The 19,509-nt window shown below is 38.8% G+C and overlaps 1 protein-coding gene across 1 annotated transcript; it reads right to left on the bottom strand.

Annotated features, from left to right (window-relative positions):
- Positions 1 to 14,665: 14,665 nt before the first annotated feature.
- On the bottom strand, positions 14,666 to 16,332 carry LOC144710912 (uncharacterized). The gene is made up of 3 exons (XM_078584754.1): positions 16,090 to 16,332; positions 15,389 to 15,880; positions 14,666 to 14,734 (listed from the first exon to the last, which is right to left on the bottom strand). The coding sequence occupies exons 1-3, from the start codon at positions 16,330 to 16,332 to the stop codon at positions 14,666 to 14,668; spliced, it is 804 nt and encodes a 267-aa protein (XP_078440880.1).
- Between the last annotated feature and the right edge of the window lie 3,177 nt (positions 16,333 to 19,509).

Below are 19,509 nucleotides of genomic sequence, written 5' to 3'. Positions count from 1 at the left end.
TGGCAAATTTGTGATGCAGTGAAATGAAATAGGTTCTGTACTTATATTTGAAATATTTAAACAGACAATTCTATGACATTTTGTACGACCAGTTAACAATAAACTATTTCATATGTATTTAGTAAAACAATAAAAGAATACTGTGAATTAAATTAGGAATATTTTACTGTGTCATGATAAATTGGATTAAATACTGTACTTATTTTCCCTACTTTTGAAATTAAAGTGTCAATAGAACAGAATGTTTCAGGTTTTAGAAATATATTTATTTATATTTTTATTAACTGCCTAGTTCAATTCATTGGAAGGTCAGAAAAACTTCCATTTCTGAGGACCAAAACCCTTTATCTCTGATGTAATATTTGAATATGTTTTGTATTTTGCGCACATAGTACTGATCTCCGAAAAAAACTTGCTATGTGCTGAGGTCATTGTGATTATGTTCAATGGTATAGAAAGTTAGACAATATGGTTGGAGATATTGATGTAGATTATCCGAAATGGATAAATGAGTGATAAAGAGAAATATGTCGCTATATGATTACCTAAATGGAATTTGCAACTGATGGACGAGTTATGTGGTTTTTGAAAATTCTTTTCCCCAAAGTCCCCTCTAGAAGAGACGCATGATGCAGAAAGGCCAGATCCGATTCTACGACAGAACAGTGCCTTCTATAATACCATACTTTTTTTAAAATGAGCTGTAAGTTTTGCAATCTACTCCTGATCATATCCAATTCATAGGATCATATTCATATATATTGCATTTGTAGTAGTATTAAAATAACATTAATTGCATGCTTTCATAGTAAAAATGAAATAAATTTGTCTTCTATATATTCTCCTAAATTAACCTTATTTTTAGTAATTTTTTCTGGATTTTTTATGAAATTACTGGGTGGAGCACATGAAGAAAAAGGATCTAAAATAGCTATTCTTAGATTGTACAAGCCTAAAACTCCAATTTGAGTAAAACTATTGGTATAGGAGTGAAAGAGTAGATGGCTTTTTTACAATTTTTTAGCTGAAATAGGAGCACAAGGGCATATATCGAAATACTCATTAGACATGAATCCAAATAAAAGTTTGCAAAAGCAGAAGGGTATATATCTGCAATTCTTGCTCTCTTTTGATTCTTTGATGCTCTACCACAGTCTGCACACATAGGGAGCTCTTATCCTATTTTTATCCTAGCCTGTTTTTTTTTTTCAATTCTTTGTTATCGATTTTGATTTGCGTTCATTAAATTGCCTTGGCTGAGGCTAAATCTACTAGCCCTTGTCTCTATTGAAGAAGGAAATAAACTAATGATTAGATTCTATTATAGGACATAAAAATGTCCTAAAGATTAGATGGATTATCTGTCTCTTACCTCCCACCGAATCTCCACATTCTTCACCAACCATTATTGTTTTAGAACCCTTCTTATCTCATGATACTTCTGATTCTGGGTAAGCTTTTGAGGACCAGGCTGAATAAATTTACAATATATATTTTACGTTACTCATCTCAATTTGTTTCCCTTATGATATCTAAAGATATATCTTTTTATTTCTAAATAAACAGAGACTATCCCTACTAAATCTTGGAGACCTGATCACTCCTGAATGTAATATCTAATCAACATTAATTCTATTAAGCTTCATTCTAATGATTGTGATTTAATTCATCTAATTCTACTTCCTTGTGGACAACCCCTCTACTCATCATCTGCATCTTAATATTGAGGGTTCATAATAAATATTATTGTATACGTTGATTACAATCAACGATAGTAATTAACCTAGTTAATCACACTAAAATTCAGTTTATCAATGTCCTAGTCCAACTGGGAAGTTAGTATTCTCATTAGAAGAACCCAGCCTATTTTGTCCTTTAAGAAATAGTGGGCTGACTGAAACTCTAAAGTAGCATTAGTATCTTATTTTCATTTATGAGGTAAAAGTAAATTTCTAGTTACATCAGAAAAGTCTACAATATTATTTAACATAGTAGATAAGTGTGCGATGGAGTTCATCAAGTTCTAGAAGTGAAGATGATCAAACCTGAACCCTTAACTATCTGAATTTGTTTAACACTTTGGTTGGGGTTGGGCTCTTGAACATGTGTCGAACCACTATAAGGGTACCAGGACACTAACAGACAAGTCTGCAATTCAACATTCCCTAGTGAAAATCCTCTTACTTTTTTGGGCAATCCTTAACTGGTTATGTGTTTACTATTGCTGCTAGACATGAAGATTCACTACTGCTTTTGTCTTTACTGTTGCGGGTAGACTTGTAAACTAGAAGTCCACACTTCTGTTTAAAGTCCAATGGTCTGCAGTTGAGGCGGAGTAGATGGCAGCTTCTAAAGCTGATAAGGAGACACAGTGGTTGAATAATTTCTTAAAAGTACTCCAAGTTCATCTAGGTAGTGTTCCTCTAAGATGTGACAGTCTGAGTGCGATTTGTTTGGCAAAAAATCAGGTGTACCATGCAAGATCCATGAAGTTTTGGTGTGTGGTATTATAATATCTATGAGTTGTTGAGTTCTAAAGACAGTATTCTACACAAAGTTCACATGGAAGAAAATGATGCTGATACAACCAACCTAGGATATCACAATGAAAATGTTTAAACATTATTATCCCATCACGGAAGTTGTAGGTACAGTGGTTCGATATTGTGGAATATTCCATGGTGGTTTCACCATTGCTCTGCGAGTTCAAGATAGAGCTTCTTTACTGCAGCATGTCCCAATCTTATGCCTTGGACAGTAGACATCTGACATTAAGCATCAAGCTAGTGACATATGACGGCCTATCATATATATGTAAATGCACTCATGTTGACTGTGTTTGTATTTATATTTTCCACATTTTATCTTAGCCTTCTTTGTGTTGTTAAATATCCATTCATTTGAAGTTATATACCTGAATGAGGTTATATTGGTTGCACAAAAGTGATGAAAGGAAACATCTGATTGGATAATTTAGATGGTTAGATAGACAATTAAACATTTAAATAGACCGAGATAAAGAGTGATAGATGGTCAGGTTTTTATATGAATATATTTAGACATAGAATATTTATCAATTAACCCATAGATGTGTACATAGGCAGCACATAGGATTGTAGATACTTGTGAAGATTTCACTAAGTGGACAGATGAAACATAGAAAACGAGCGCAGAGAAATGGGTAGATGCTAGTTATATTTATCTTCCTACCTATGTAACTATTTATTTATCTATGGATATTTCTATCTATCTCTTTAGATGACATTTTACCCTAAGGATAGAATGGAAAAGACTTAGTGGTCATCATGCACTAATATTGATAAGTAATAGGAAGACAAGTGTTGGAACTGATTAGCACATGAAGAAGTCCGACTTTGAGTCATTCTATTCACAGTACACCCAAAAATGAATATCAGTCTTATATTTTCCTAACCATTATGGACTTTCACTAGCCAGCTGAAAAGGATTCAAAAATGAAGGTAGCAAGAAGTGATGACTTTTTAGAAATGAGGGAAGATCGGTGACGTGGAATGGGAGCGTAAAGTGCTTTATGATTTTTGAGTGGCCATTCATACATGTTATGATTGGCATGAAGATTTTCATTGTCTAAGAGGGGGTAGAATAAGGAAACATGGCGTCCATTCTGGTTATCAATGATTATAGTAATGTTGAAATAAACTGCCATGGACCATTTTGACATCAGAATGAAAATGTATGCAAATAAACTGCAGGACCATGACTCTGGAAAAGGGGAAAAGACTTCATTTGAAATTTTTATGCAAGCGATATCAATTTTTATTCATTATGGCAATGTTCCAGATGAAGATCCCATAAAATTTTTGGCCTGAAACCAAACTAGTTATTCATAGCCAAGGCATTTTGATTGAAAGTAAAAGAAAAATATTTACAAATTTTCCATGCTGAGGGAAGTTTTAACTCTTTCAAGCACTATATGGAAGATATGATGAATGGTTTTCCCATCTCAACCTTTCTAAACCACTAAAAGTCATTTTTCTTTGGATGCGCGATAAATCAATATTAATTCTAAGTAGAAGGCCCATAATGCTGAATGGCCGATACAGCTCATTATAAGACTGGTTTTCCGTAGATTTAAGATTTCAGTTTTCATAATGTTTATTATCAGCTAAAGTTTCTGAAACAAATATCTGCATAATGTTTTATTGCATTAATCGTGAAATGGTTAACCATAAGCTTTTCAATTATATCTCAGAAAAAAAGATAAATAACAAACATAGTGTCACGAAATGTAAACATGTGTGCGATTTCAAATCTTTAATGTAAAAATAATGTTTCCAATAGCAGGGACTATCTGTCTCTTTCACTATTATTGTCTCTCTCCATCACTGAGTCTCTCTACCCATGTTCCTCTCCATCTCGATCTATCTCTTAATTTGGTACATTGTATGGTTAGATAAAGAAGTCTCTCCAACAACATACTACTCTTTATTTTGGATGTTAAATTTAAACATTGTATAATGGAAAACACAATGTGAATTCATCTCATGAACTAACCTTCTGCTCATGAAGTTCAGACTGATAATGTCCCTACAATGTGTATCCTTGAAAAGCAATAAAACAGATATTTAAGAGAAATCTATTTATTGCATAATTTGTTATATGCTACTAAATATATAAATGAGTCTGCGAGAATACCCGCCACCAAATATGAAAAGTGAATGTTGAAAGAAGTTGATGAATACGACTCTATCATTACTCTATTAAAAAGTTAAATAAATTCTAATTACACATTTTACAAGCCATAAGAGCAGTAGAATACTTATTACTTGAGTTTGAAATAGGATTTTGCAATACACTACCGCAGTCTGAAGCATAAGGCAGTTTATCTTATAGTTTCCTTTAAGTTATTCTTTTTACAATGGATCATAAAGCTCATAATCAGTTAAATGTTTTTACAAAATCATTCATGGTTGGTTTATTAAAATAAAAATATGGAAGAAATTTAAAAAATGAAAACTAAAGCAGTGTTTTTTGTAGGAACTATAATGTCATCATTGTTTTACGAGTGCGAATGATAATTCCACGATATAGCTTAAGATGTAAAATTTCACGGAATGGATCAAGCCAGTTTTTAATTGATATTTGGAACTCAATTGTGGGAAACACAGTTTAATTTGTATTGAATGTTGTGGAAGAAAAGCAATACTCAGCCCTTAGGGGTAGTCACTACAAAGTTTGTGTGACCTCCGATCTTTTTATTTGACCGAACTCTCTCCATAAAAATACTATCAAGCATATTTTATATGTTAAGTATTTCAATGGTATAAAAGGTGTAAACAAATTCAATATGTACCCAAAACTACCTCAAATAGTTCCTACCTCAATATTCTGGCTTGCCACTACCAGCCACCACCATCCGCTGCGCAGTAGAACCACTACATCCATTAGTAGTGGCTGACCTATTCTAAGGACACACAAAACAGTCAAGATCTGTGGGATCATTGATTTGACTCCATCAACTTGCTCTATTACCCAATAAACTATCGGACCAGTTTGACTGAGACAAACCATAATTTAAACCAAAATGATTTTTATTTAGTTCATATAAAATTTCAAATTTTTTGGAAGATCTAAGAAGTTTTTTTTAATATTTCTAAAGAGAACTTTAGATTAGCTCACACCAAATAAAAAGAATCATTTCATCTGTCTTAAGTATTATTTACTAGATGTTTCTCTCATATTTTAATTTCATTTGTTCAATTTATCTCCCAATGTGAAAAATAAGTTATAATGTATTTAATTATAACTTTCTCTATCGGTAGCTGCTCCCTAGGAAATATAATTTAATCATTGTTCTATGATTAAGAAAAGGTTCCAAAAGTCAAATAAGGATAACAGATTCCATGAAATTAATCAAGCTAGCATTCATTTGGTTTGGAACTTAATTATTGGAAACATGGCTTAAGTTATTGGGGAATTCACAAGAAAGTTTGTGCAACCTCCTTTTTTTATTTGAAGTTTCTTCCAATTTTCTTCATAGTAATATTATCGAGCATATTTTATAGACCAAGTATTAGAATGCTACAAATGTGTACAAAATGATTTATGTTTTCAGAGCTACCTCAATTTTAAGGTACCTCACATTATTGTGTCTCACCACTACCAGCAACAACCATCCACCAGTCATTGATCTGAATAAGTAAACTTGGTCGACTACCAAGTAAACTTAATCTTATTAGTTTGACCAAGACATACCTTAACCTCAAAGAAAAGTCATTTTCATTTATTTAATAATCTCATTGCATTATAAAATTTTAAAAATATCTAAAAGATTCATCAGAAGTTTTCAATTTTAAAAATACTCTCAAAACCAATTAAGTTTAGTTGAGTCTAAAGGAAAATATCCATTTCCTCTGCCTTCATAGAGAAGAGATGTGAGTAGAAGGGAGGGAAAAGTATCAAACATGATAAATGGTTTTTTAAATGATCAAAAGCATCAATGTGCATCTCTGTACCGAGAAAGAGTGAAGGGGAAAGAGAGAGAAACAAAGTGAGGGAGGGAGAGAGAGTGAAAGAGAGGGAGGAAGGGAGAGAGAGAAAGAGAGAGAGATAGAGAAAGAGAGAAACAAGATAGTGGAGGAGAGAGAGAGATAGACAGAGAGGGAAAGAATGAGAAAGAGGGGGAGATAGAGAGATAGAGAGACAGAGAGAGAACGAGAGAGAGGGAGATAGAGAGATAGATAGAGGAGAGAACGAGAGAAAGAGGTAGGAGCATGCACAGCATAGTCTAGGTTTACTGAAAACCGAAACCCAGACCTGAAGTTTGGTCCGGTCTCGGTCTCGGTCCGGGCTCGGTCAAGTCCGATCTTTGGTCAGTCATGTTGACTAGTCAATGTTACGTTGACTTGGTCGTCTCACTGCATCTAATGTCACCTCTGGTGCTGAAGCACTATTGAACAATGAGAGAGTGAGAGGGGGATAGAAAAAGAGTGTGAGAATGATAGACAGAGAGTGACACTGAGATACTGAAAAGGTAGAGAGAATACCATAGAAAGAGAGAGAGAGATGGATAGATAGATATATATATATATATAGAGAGAGAGAGAGAGAGAGAGAAAGATAGATAGATAGATCGATAGATAGATAGAGAGAGAGAAAGATAGATAGATAGAAAGATATAGAGAGAGAAAGAGGGAGGGAGAAAAGAGAGGGAGCAGTTAAGAAGGAGAGTACAAAAGATAAATGGGAGGAGAGTGAGAGATGGAGAGAGGGGGAACGAGAGGGGGACAGCCTGAGAGGGAAGTGAGGGGGAGAGAGGGAGAGGAAGCAGGGGAGAGGAAGGGAGTTCAACAGAGAGAGAGATTGCTAGAATGAGAGAGTGTGTGAGAGAGAATGAGAGAGGGAGAGAGCAGGAGAGAAGGCGACAGAGAGGGGGAGAGGGAGGGGGTGACAGAGAGCGGGAGAGAGAATGAGAGGGCTTGAGAGAGAGGGAGAGAGGAGGAGAGGGAGAGCAGGAGAGGGTTTGAGAGAAGGGGAGAGAGGGAGAGAGGGCGAGAGAGAGAGGGTCTTGAGAGAGAGGAGGAAAGGGAGAGTAGGAGAGAGGGAGATAGGAAGAGAGGCCGAGAGAGAGATGGCCTTGAGGGATAGAGAGAGAGAGAGGAGAAGAGGGAGAGTGGATGTTGGGATAAACTCCCCCCCCCCCTGTTGTGGAAATGTGTTCAAACAACACTTCTACACACTCACCCAAGAACACTCAAAGAGAAGGAGGAATGAGAGAACAAAAACAATGCCTTGAATTGATTTGGGAGAGATGATAAAAACACATTACATCCTGGCCTTTATATGCACAAACACAACTGTTAAAATAAAAACAAGTGCCCATAAACTAACTTCCTACAGAGCACCTGTTAGTGCATGATTGAATGATGTGTTGAAGACATCCTTTCATGGTGCTCCATCGGTTGCAAAGGATGGAGGAGAAACACCTCCTTCAATCTCCTCCTTGTTAGTAACTACATCTACCACTTAAATCATTCCAATCTTACCACACAAATATTGAAATTTGATTCTTCCCAATGGCTTAGTCAAAATATCAGCAAGCTGATCCTCCGTCTTCACATACTCCATTTCCATGCTTCCATCTTCAACACAACTCCTGATGAAATGATGGCGAGTGTCAATATGCTTTGTACGTGTTCTTGCATAGCATGATGGCTGATTGATTGTCAACCTTGATTTTAATAGGCTTGCACTTGAACCCCATTAGCTCCTCCACCATCCTTGCTATCCACACACCTTGACATGCTGCTGAAGTAAGTGATACATACTTGGCTTCACATGAAGATAATGCCACTATCTTCTGCTTCAAACAATTCCAAGTAATAGGTATTCCTCCAAGAAAAACTATTTCTCCTGAAGTACTCCTCCTGTCTTCCACATCTCCAGAAAAATCGCTATCACTATTGCCAATGATATTCAACTCCTTCTTCCCTCCTTGGTAAATAAGACCGTAATTCATGATACCTTTGAAGTACCTCAACACTCTCTTGGCTGCTGCCCAATGTTCAGATGTAGGTCTTGACATATATATATGCTCAAAACACTTACTGAAAAAAGTTAGATTCAGGTCTAGTATGAAGTAAATATCGTAGACTCCCAATCAACCTTCGATAAATAGTGGCATCAACCTTAGCTCCCCCTCCACTTGTCAACTTGAGAGACGACTCCATGGGAGTCTTAGATGGATTGCACTCGGCCATACGGAAATTTTTTAGTATATGATTTGCATAAAGTCTTTGACTCATCATAATATCACAAGTACCTCGAATCACTTTAATGCCCAAGTAAGAACTCAGTAAACCAAGGTCAGTCATCTCGAATGTACTCATCATCTTCTCCTTGAACTCTTCAATTTTTTTTTATTACCGTCTGTAATGATTAGATCATCAACATAAACACCTACAAACAATTCAGAGTGTTTGCAATGCACAAAAAAATATACTCATTGATCATTCTTGCTTCTGTTGAATCCGATATTCTTCAAAGTATCATTCAACTCAGCATTCCAAGCTCTAGGTGCTTGCTTGAGTCCATAAAGGGCTTTGATAAGCAAAAAATAGGGGTCAATTTTACCAACTTTAATCCCTTGTCGTTGTCAGTTTCAGCTTATACAATAAAAATTATAAACCCTTAACTTAAGATGTATAGAGATAAATAAAGGTATCGTCAAAGGGAAGCTAGTAAGGTATTCAATCTGATGCAGGACAGCTAGATGATGGATGCAAACGACTTATGAGATGGGAGGGATGATGACAGGTGCTGGGACGGATTGGTTTTAGAATGGGAGGGATAAACTAGACCACAAATCCACATGATCAGTTTTGTAAACTTAAGTCCGATGAAATAATGGTGGTGCAGCCCCTTTTCTCGTCAAGGGCGGGAGTACTGTCTTCAACCACTGCGACGATGCCTAAGCACCAAATCCAATACTTCAAATTTGCGTTAGCGGGAAAACTCACGAAAGACCTAATCCACTAATCGTTGAAATTCTAAGAAGTTCAAAGCAAATCCGACGGTAGTGGACGAATTCTCAAGGAATATTGGATGAAGAACACACAACACCAAAGCGTTCAGGCGTACCTTGGCACCGGAGTGCGTGTTGAGGCTGGGGGAGATTCTAGTCATAATTAGGCTCGGCGATATGGCCGTTGTGTGGCCCTGCTTGGATGATACGGCGTGATGTTCGCGGCGTTGAGCGGCCCTGGCAAAGGGATATCCAAACTAAGTCTGGTCGCTCGGTAGCTAGGATGCTCGGGCATGGCTAACGAAATGTGGGCGTAGATAGATGGGGTGGGCGCCTACGCGGGAGGCCGGGTTGGCGGCCTGCGGGGGCTGCCTAGGCACGGGCGGCTAGTAGCTGCCTACGTGGACGCTGATAGCACGGGCGGTCGGCTGGCTGCCTCTGAGGGCGGTGTGGGCGCCTGCGGGGGCGGCCGTCGGCAGCCTGCGCCGGCGCCGCTAGCGTGGGCAGCCGGTTGGCTGCCTGCGCGTGTGGCAAGGGCGCGTGTGCGGGGGGCCAAGCGTAGGTGGCTGGTGGTGGCCTGCACGGGCGCTGCTAGCGTGGGTGGCCGGGTGGGCAGCCTACGCGGGCGGCGAGGGCGCCTGCGGGGGTGGTTGGGTTGGCAGCCCGCGCGGTCGGCCCTGGCACTAGGGCGTGGTGTGGCTTGGCGTGTGGGCGCTGGGCGGCCTTGAGCCTAGGCGATGGATGGCTTGGCGCTAGGGCGCGGGTGCATGGCGAATTGGTAGAGAGAAGAAGGAGAGGACGGCGGGCGACGGCATGTGGCGGCATCAACGGCGACAACGGTGATCCAGAGAAGATGGATGGGTTAGGGCAAGTCCTCCAAGAAGAGAAAAAACTCAATTCTTGAATATAACTTTGCCAAGTGTTTCTTACAACATTGGCCTTCATATAGGCCTTGGAGGAATGAGAAAATACGAGAAATGACATAAAAATTAAGCGTGGGCGACGTGTAATTGTGTCACAACAAAGGGCAGTTCTGGATTTGTTGTTGGCGATGTGTCATGATGCGGGATGTCTCGGGAGGCGGTGGTGGCACGTCTGAAGTCCGGCGGTTATCTAGTTGATGTTGATTATGAGTTTGCATGCCCGGCGTGTCGGATGACGTAGGTGGCGCGTCCGATGTTGGTGTGTTGACGTCGTCGCCACCACAATCTGATGATTTTCTTGATAATTCAACCCTAATTAGAGTTAATTTAATCTTCAATGAAGATTAAATCAACCAAATTAGACAAGGAGGTTAGAGAGGGAGGTAGAAGAGATGAGAGGAGTAGAAGAAATAAGGGGCTCTAAGTTGAATTAATTGATCCAATTGAAAGGATCAATGAATTTTATTAGAAAGATTAAGAAGAAAATTTTGATTGGTTTTGGTCGGTTCTGTAAGTTTGATAATGCAGAAATAACTATTCTATTGAAACCTAATCTCCTAGAAAGTTAACCCTTTTTTATAAGTTTTTTTAATAGTGTTCTTGATATGGACTTGGAATAACTAGGTAAATCTTTCAATTTCTCCTCTTAATCCTAGTCAGGGCTTGTACATGCCGCTCAAGCCAGGCAATTTAGAAGTTCAAACAAGGATCAAGAAGAACGATTAAGAAGTTCAACTAACAACATGCAAAATACACCAAAAGTTCAAATACAAAGAAGGAAAAAATACCAAACAAGTTGATCCAAGCTGGAGCTCCTCTCTGTCTTGTAGCTGTGATTGAGCATCGTCGAGAATGAGCTCCTCCTCTCAAAATTCAGCTTTTATACTTAGGTTAAATGGTGAAAATTACCATTTTACCCCCATTTAGTAATTAATTTTTATCTATCATTTTAGGCATGATCCAAAGATCTAACTGTACAGATTGAAAAAGGAGGTGAAGACAAGAAAACCCATAAAAAATCATCTCAATTAGACTTCAGAATCAAAAGTTATGAATAAATGAATTTAAACCCATTTTAGCCATTGGATTTAAATCCATTTACATATTAACTAAATTCTTCCACATGCCATGATGTGTCGAATGCGGATTGGGTGGCGCAATTTGAATCCATTTTTCGGGTTAAATATCTGAGAGTCACATACCCTTGGTCCTGGAATTAAAAATAAAGAAAAAATAATAAAACAACATGATACGAGGCGATTTGCACATACCTGTACGCGCTTCATAACTTAAACCATTTTAATGATGACACATCACCTCCTGTGCACGTGCTTTGCCTGCACATCACGTAAGGTGAGCTAACCTCCGGGAGAGAGACTGGCCTGGATTTTTGCAATGAAGTCCCTGATAAAACGATGGCATGCAAACAGACGCCGCTCAAAAAATATGTGTATATATCCTCTTCGCTTTCTCTATCCTCCTTTTTCTCATAAAACCCATTAAAAATTTGCTGATTAATTGCAACAAAACCTTGTAACTATTTTAACTGCTTACAGCCCCGACCAAGAGCTGTTTTAAGGGCATAATTGCAACAAAATTTATGAAAAACCCCTTTTAGTTTTGAAATTGCTTAAATACTCATATTTTCCATATAAATATATCATTTTCCTAGTTACAAGTTCATTTCTTCCTCGAATAAATTCCCAAAACTTCAAATACAATTCCAGAAAATTCTACAAAATTCAGTTATTCGTCCCCACATTAATTAACATCACTATTAAAATTTAAACCTGTGATTTTCATTTAAAAATAATTATTTCAAGCTTTAACAAATCCCAGAAAATTCATACAATTAACATAAAACTAGGGGTAAATAAAAAATCACTTGGAAACATTAAAAATATGTAAATATATGAGAAAAATCCCATTTTAAGCTCTTTAAATGCATAAAATTGTGCTAATAGCATGAAATAAAGATAAAATTTATGGTGTTATCAGGCTTCTACTTCAATACATGATCTTCTTTTTCCACAACCACAAAACCTTCTGGTTGATGGACATAGATCTCCTCCTCAATTTCACCATTCAAGAATGCTGATTTCACATCAAGATGATGTAGCTTCCAACTACTTTGAGCTGCCAATGCAATAAATATTCGAATTAATTCAAAACGAGCAACGGGAGTAAATACCTCATCACAGTCAATTCCAAATCTTTGGCTGTAACCCTTCACCACCAACCTTGCTTTGTGGTTCACCACTTCACCCACATGATTCTTCTTGAGTTTGTAGACCCATTCCACACCTATGGGGTTACAATTCTTTGGAGCCTTCATCAAACTCCAAGTGTTATTCTTCTCAACAGAACTCATCTCTTCCTTCATGGCTTCTCTCCAACTTGATCCTTGGATGCTTCAGCATATGAAGAGGGATCCTCAGAAGAGAGAAGATATCCCTCTACTCTAACTGGTTTAGTAGCTTCGTAGATTGATTCCACTGATCTATACCTTCTCACTTCGTCTCCATTTGATGAAATCTGTCTACTTTCTTCACTTGAATCAAATTGAGCACTTTCTTCATCAAAATTTGCCCCTCCTTGATCTTCAACATCTTCTTCCTCAGGTGCATGATAATCTCAATTTTAGGGTTAAAATTCGTCGTTGGTGATTGAGATTATTCAATAAAATATATTTGACCGTACTTGAAAATACGTAGTTAGTGATGAGTACGGATCTCCTCCACAGGGAACGATGATTAAGGAATTACTTTCTTAAACTAGTGATGATCAATGAGCGATCGACAAAAACACAATTCAAGGATATGAGCGAGTGATATCGATTAAGAAGTACTTAATTTATATGTTAATTTAACTTAAATAAAAGAGTAAGTGATTGTGACGGACACGATAATGAACTATGGTATGAACGAGGATAGTGGTTGGATATGGAATGGTACGATGGCAAGGATGGAGAGATGAGAGAGTGGGGACGTAAGTGAGTGAAGTGATAAATGAAACGTTGATAAAAAAAAAACTATAACTATGATAACGATGATGTTGGGAGAGAAACAACGTAAGGCGAAGACACTTACCTTAGATCCTTACGTTCCGCAAGGATCACGGCGATTTGCGAGTGCCGGTAAGCTCCCCCTCTTCTCTTTTGTCTCTTCCACACACCCAAGACACCAAGAACACTCTTGATGGATCTCAAAACTCACTCTCTTTCAATCAGCCCACAAAAGTGGGAAGTAAGTTCAAGATGGTTTTTACAATGATCCAGGCCTCTATTTATAGATTAGAGGGTATGGAGAGAAAGAGGAGGGGAAGATGAAAAGTTATGGCCGTTGGAAGTTGAAGCAATCCTAGCCTTTAATTTCTTCTCTCTCTTCATCAATGTCATCAGTTTGTGCCTGTTAAGAAGTCAAAGCACTTGGTATTCTGTGGCTTTTCGTATTCCGTGGCTTTTCATATTCCATGCCTTTTTGTACTCCGTGGCTTTTCATATTCCATGGCTTTTCGTATTCCGTGGCTTTTGGTATTCCGCGACTTTTCATATTCCGTGCCACATGGACATGTCAAAAGGACAAAAAACAAAGAAAAAATCTCTTTCTCAATGCTGATGTGGCGGCGCATCCGCACGCCACGTCACACTATGCCATAAAAAAAACCAAAATACTTAAAATTTCATATTAAATCAAATAAAAGCCCAAAAAATACGTATAAATATATTTTTTGCATCAGAAAAATCATATCTTTCCAAATTTAATATCCAAAAATTCCATAAAAATCATATTCTTTCTCAAAAATTATATTCTTTTAGACTATTCTATTAGAAAAATCCTAAAATATAGAAAAATTTCAGAAATTTGTTCTAAAAATAGATTTAATCATTTTAAGCTTGATAACATGCAAATATGAGTAATTTAATGCATAAATACGCATAAATATAATAATATAAGGCACTAAAGATGCATGTTATCAGTGCACCACTTAAACCTGAAATTATAAGACTGTTAATGGACAAACCATTGCTGGTTTGGAGTTTCTCAAACTCCCATGACCGCCGGTCTTCAAATATCACATCGCAGCTCAAGTGAACTTTGTTGGTGGTCGGATCAAGGCACCGATAAGGTTTAGTGCCTCTCTATACCCCACAAAGATCATCTCTTGGCTTCTATCTTCAAGTTTGCTTTGTATTTTATTGGACTTTTTATGCACAATTTAGCCGAATACCCTAAGATGGTCAATCTTGCACTTTCTTCCACTCCAGTTGAAATAGGGTGTCTCCCTTTGGAAGCTCTTTGTAGATGATCTGTTTAACACATACACACAAGTGTTAACAGCCTCACCCCATTATTCCATAGGAAAGTTCTTCTCCTTGAGCATACTCCTCACAAGACCCATAATGGTCCTATTCTTCCTCTCCACCTCTCCATATTGTCGAGGAGTATACGGGGCTGTTAATTGCCTGAGGATTTCACTTTTCTCACACCAATTTGAGAACTCATCAGACGTAAATTCTCCTTCTATATCTGTTCTTAGGCACTTGATCTTGTCTTGAAACTCACTATTAGCTAGAGACTTGTATTTTTTAAAAGCTTCCAATGACTGCGACTTGTTCTTGAGGATAGTCACCCACATCAATCTAGAAAATTTATCAACAATAAGTAGGAAATACCTTCCGCCACCTAATGTTGATGGTGTGATAGGGCCACAAATATCAGCATACACCAATTCCAATGGTCTTGAAGCTCGAAATTCAGCCGATGAGGGTAACTTGGCTCTAGTTTGCTTCCCCGCCACACAATTTCTGCAAACTTGGTCAACTTTAGTAATATTAGGCATCCCTTCCACTAAATTACTTTTGACCATCCTCTTTAGAGTCCTGAAATTCTTATGACAGAGCCCCTTATGCCACAGCCATTCCTCGTCGTCTTCTCCTAAATGAAGACATTGCAGCGCTTACATCCAGCTTCATCATGTACATGTTGCCACTAGTCTTGTGAGTCTTCGTAAGCTGTTTCCCTTTCTTGTCATGGACTGTAAGATATCCATTTTTCAAGTTGGTCTCACACCCTTGATCATCAAGCTTTCCAAGGCTTGAGAGGTTAGTCTTCAAATTTGGTATGAAAAGAACATTGACAAACCTCATGAGGTCGCCATTCTTGGAATTTACAAGAACATCATCTTCCCCTTCATACTTGATTGAAGAGCCATCTCCAAATCTTACAAACCCCTTCAAATCTTCATTCATAGTATGAAAATAAGATTTCTTCCCACACATATGGCTGTTGACACCAGTATCAAGATACCATAAATCTTCTATAGTAGCTCGATTCACTCCTAGGAGCAGTGATTCACCACACTCATCAGATAGCATCATCATCAAAGAGGATTCCTCTTCCTCCTCAGCCACATTTGCTTTCTCCTCTGCTCTAGATCTCCTCTTATTTGGAAGCTTGCATTCATGTGTAAAATGCCCAAACTTTTGACAATTATAGCTTTGTTTTTTGTTTTGTCGAAAGGCTTCCTTTCTCCATCTTCATTGTCTCTTATAGTAGTCTTCCCTCGGCCTCTCCCTTTGTTCCCTTTTCCTTGTCCTCTCCCTTGGCCCCTCTTGGCTTGATTGAAGGCCCTAGAGAGGAGAGCTTGCTCTTCTTCCATTACATTCCTCTCAAGAAGCCACATCTCATGCACCTTGAGATGCCCAATAGCTTCAGCTATCTTCATGTTCTTCAAATCACAGAATTGCTCTTGTGGAAGAATTAGGGCCTCGTACTTTTTAGGAACTGACGTGAGAAGCTTAGACACTGCCTCTCTGTCTTCAAGAACGTCACCCAAATCTCGAAGCTTGGTGATAATGCCCACAAACCGTGAAGCATAGTCACTTACTTTCTCACCCTTCTTCATGGAGAGAATCTCAAACTCCCTCCTCAAAGCATGACTTTTTTACTCCACCACATGATCCACACCGACATGGAGCACTCAAAGAGTGTCCCAATTCTCCTTTTCACTTTTCTTGTTGTCAAGATATCTCCCTTGAGACTCTAGGACAGAATTTAGAATCAAGGATAGTGCTTGTCTGTCATTTCTTCTATTTTCTTCAGTCCATTCAACCACGCCCAAAAGACCATGTGAATTGAGATGTACCTCCATCCTCATTGCCCAATGATGGTAGTTCTGGTCGTTCAGCATTAAGGTGCCCAATGGAAGACCAATCTTCACCCCTTCATCTTGCATAGACATTGATGGAGGCTCCTCTTGCACTTATGAAGAGTCTCTCTTCTTTGGCATAGCACTCTGAGGATGAACAGTAGGATCTCAAGGCTCTGATACCACTTATTGAGATAAACTCCCCCCTTGTAGTGGAAAATGTGTTCGAAGAACACTTATACACACTCATTCAAGAACACTCAAAGAGAAGGAGGAATAGAGAGAACAAAAACAACACTTGAATTGATTTGGGAGAGATGATAAAAACACAATACATCCCGGCCTTTATAGGCAGAAACACAACTGTTAAAATAAAAACAACTGCCCATAAACTAACTTCTTGCAAAGCACCTGTTGATGCATGATTAAATGATGTATTAAAGACATCCGTTCATGGTGCTCCATTGGTTGCAAAGGATGGAGGAGAAACACCTCCTTCAGTGGGAGAGAGGGACTTGAGAGATAGAGAGACAGGAGGAGAGGAAGAGCAGGGTGATAGAGTGAGAAGGAGAGGAGGGGGAGAGCGAGAGAGGGTGAGACAGAGAGAGAGAGCAAGATAGAGAGGTGGAGAGGGAGATCGGGAGAGAGGGTGATAGAAATGGAGAGCGGGAGAGAGGGGGGGAGAACGAGATAGAGAGAGGAGGTGAGGGAGATCGGAAGAGAAGGTGAGAGGGAGGGAGAGAGAAGGAAGTAGAGAGAAGGATAGAGGGAAAGAAAATGAGTGGAAAAGAATGAGAACGGGAGTAATGGAAATAGGGAGCGAGGGATGGAGAGTGAATGAGAGAGAGAGTAAGACCAGAAGCGTGAGAGAGAGAGAGAGCGAGAGAGAGAGAGAGAGATGATCTCATAAAACATAAAGGCGAAGCTGACCACAACACAACAGTTCGGGCGACACTCTCTCACACCCAACATTCAGTACGGGGAAATACTGGTAGAACACAATGCGCAAAGTCTGTGACAGATGATAATGCACAAGGCAAGTTGCATCAAGGCCTCGGAATGTGCGCTAACCCATCCCTTTTAGTTTGGCTCGAGACGTCTCAAATGCGGAGGTGGTGCAGAACGTGGAGATCGGTCTTTGCATTTCAGGCGAGGAGACCCGGTTGGGCCATTGGATGAACGGGGAGACAAAGAGTCATCATCACCTCTCCGGTGACTCCCGGAGGGTGAAGCATCGGGACCCCCTCTACAGCATACCACATTCACAGAGAGTAGGCTAAGGATGAGAAGGGCTAGAATGGCATGTCATCTGGAAGCCATGGGATACCATTTTGGGGACTATGTGGATTGCGATGCTCAATTGTCGCGTAGGGGTTATTTATAGATCAATGACAAGGATGATTCATGCCTCTCCTTAACAATCTGCACGTGTTGTGTACAAATAAAAAATCTCAGATTTCAAAGGTAGATTTGGATCATCAATCGTGTCCACATTTAAGGGATAGAATACCTACAGTGGCTCTCCGCGACAATGATGACTCATTCCTTACCTTTCAGAACTTGAAGGGGCTACGTAATTCTAGATGGCGTCAAGCGCTTTTCATTCAATCAATTTTATGTGGTTTGGTTTAGATTTATGATTTGGCGACCATTAAATGACGATGCTCATGTATGAATTGGGCCATGGTAGGGACGACTCATTGTGTTGTCTCATCTATTGAGATCATATCGACAAATCGTGGGCCCCTTAATCTGAAAAGGATGTGACCTTCTATATTAAGACATGATATGAATCTTGCCGACGGTCAGAGAGTGGCGCTGGCGGCCCATGTTTATGGTTACTATGGCTACCCGCCGCTGTCGGATGGATATCTCAGGTCCCATGTAGGCCATGGCGATATGTCTCAAAGTTGTTCTTGAAACAGATTAACTTATGGATCACTTTCTCTATGGATTGTTTGTTCTTGTCTCTGCTTCTGGTGCGAGAGAGAGAGAGAGAGAGTTCTTCAGACAAAATAATGGACACAGAAATAGATTAACATATTGGTAGAGAGAGAGAGACAGATAGATCTAGTGGAGAGAAAGAGAGATCGGGAGACGGCGAAAGAGAGCGGTCAGGTTGAGAGAAAGAGAGAGAGATCGAGAGAGGGCAAAAGAGAGCGGTCAGGTTAAGGGAAAGAGAGAGAGCTCAAGAGAGGGTGAGAAAGAGCGACCAGATCACGGGAAAGAGAGAGAACTGTCAAGAATGTCGAAGAGATTGGAAAAAAAAACAAGAAGAGAAGAAGAGATGAGACACCAAGAATGGTGATTAGAAGATTATTGTATTTCTATGCACTTTGATTTAATATTGGCTGAGAACTTTATAATATCATATGAAATGTATTTGTGTTAATTTGAGAAGAAGGAAATTAATCTTCAAAAAATATAACATGTCTGGAAATAAAAAAACTAATCTGTATAGAGAGATAAGCATCGATAACCAAGATGTAGAGAACCGTGTCCTAAAAACACACTTTTCTGATCTAGCATTAAGTTTATGTTGTGCATATGGTCTCAGATATGGATGGCATAAACATCAAAATGTTTTAAGAATAGTATAATCCGGTGGACATTTGAAAAGAATTTCGTGAGGAGACTTATTTTTTAAGATGGTAGTGGTTAAACAATTTATAAGAAAGGCAGCAGTCACAACGGCTTCATCCCAGAATTGCTTTAGCATTCTGGCTTGATGAAGTAATGTGAGAGCTGTTTCAATAATGTGTCTATGTCTGTGCTCGGCAGTTCCATTTTGTTCACCAGTGTGGGGACAGGATACTCTGTGAACAATGCTTTGACCTTTTTGATGAATATGAAGAGATTGATACTCTCCTCTCAGTCAGACTGTAAGTACTTTATTTTCGAACTGAATTGTCTTTCTACTTGTTTTTGAAATAC

This window comes from Wolffia australiana, chromosome 13, assembly GCF_029677425.1.
Source record: "Wolffia australiana isolate 7733 chromosome 13, ASM2967742v1".
NCBI lineage: Eukaryota > Viridiplantae > Streptophyta > Magnoliopsida > Alismatales > Araceae > Wolffia > Wolffia australiana.
This window is presented reverse-complemented; position numbering and strand designations above follow the sequence as displayed.

Excerpts from the sequence above, each read along its gene's own strand:
- LOC144710912 (XM_078584754.1), bottom strand. The coding sequence starts at position 16,332 with ATGAAGAAGGGTGAGAAAGTAAGTGACTATGCTTCACGGTTTGTGGGC. Across the intron at positions 15,881-16,089 it reads TGTGGCTTCTTGAGAGGAAT|CTTCCAAATAAGAGGAGATC; the intron begins GTAATGGAAGAA and ends CATGAATGCAAG. Across the intron at positions 14,735-15,388 it reads TGTACATGATGAAGCTGGAT|ATCATCTACAAAGAGCTTCC; the intron begins GTAAGCGCTGCA and ends TGTGTTAAACAG.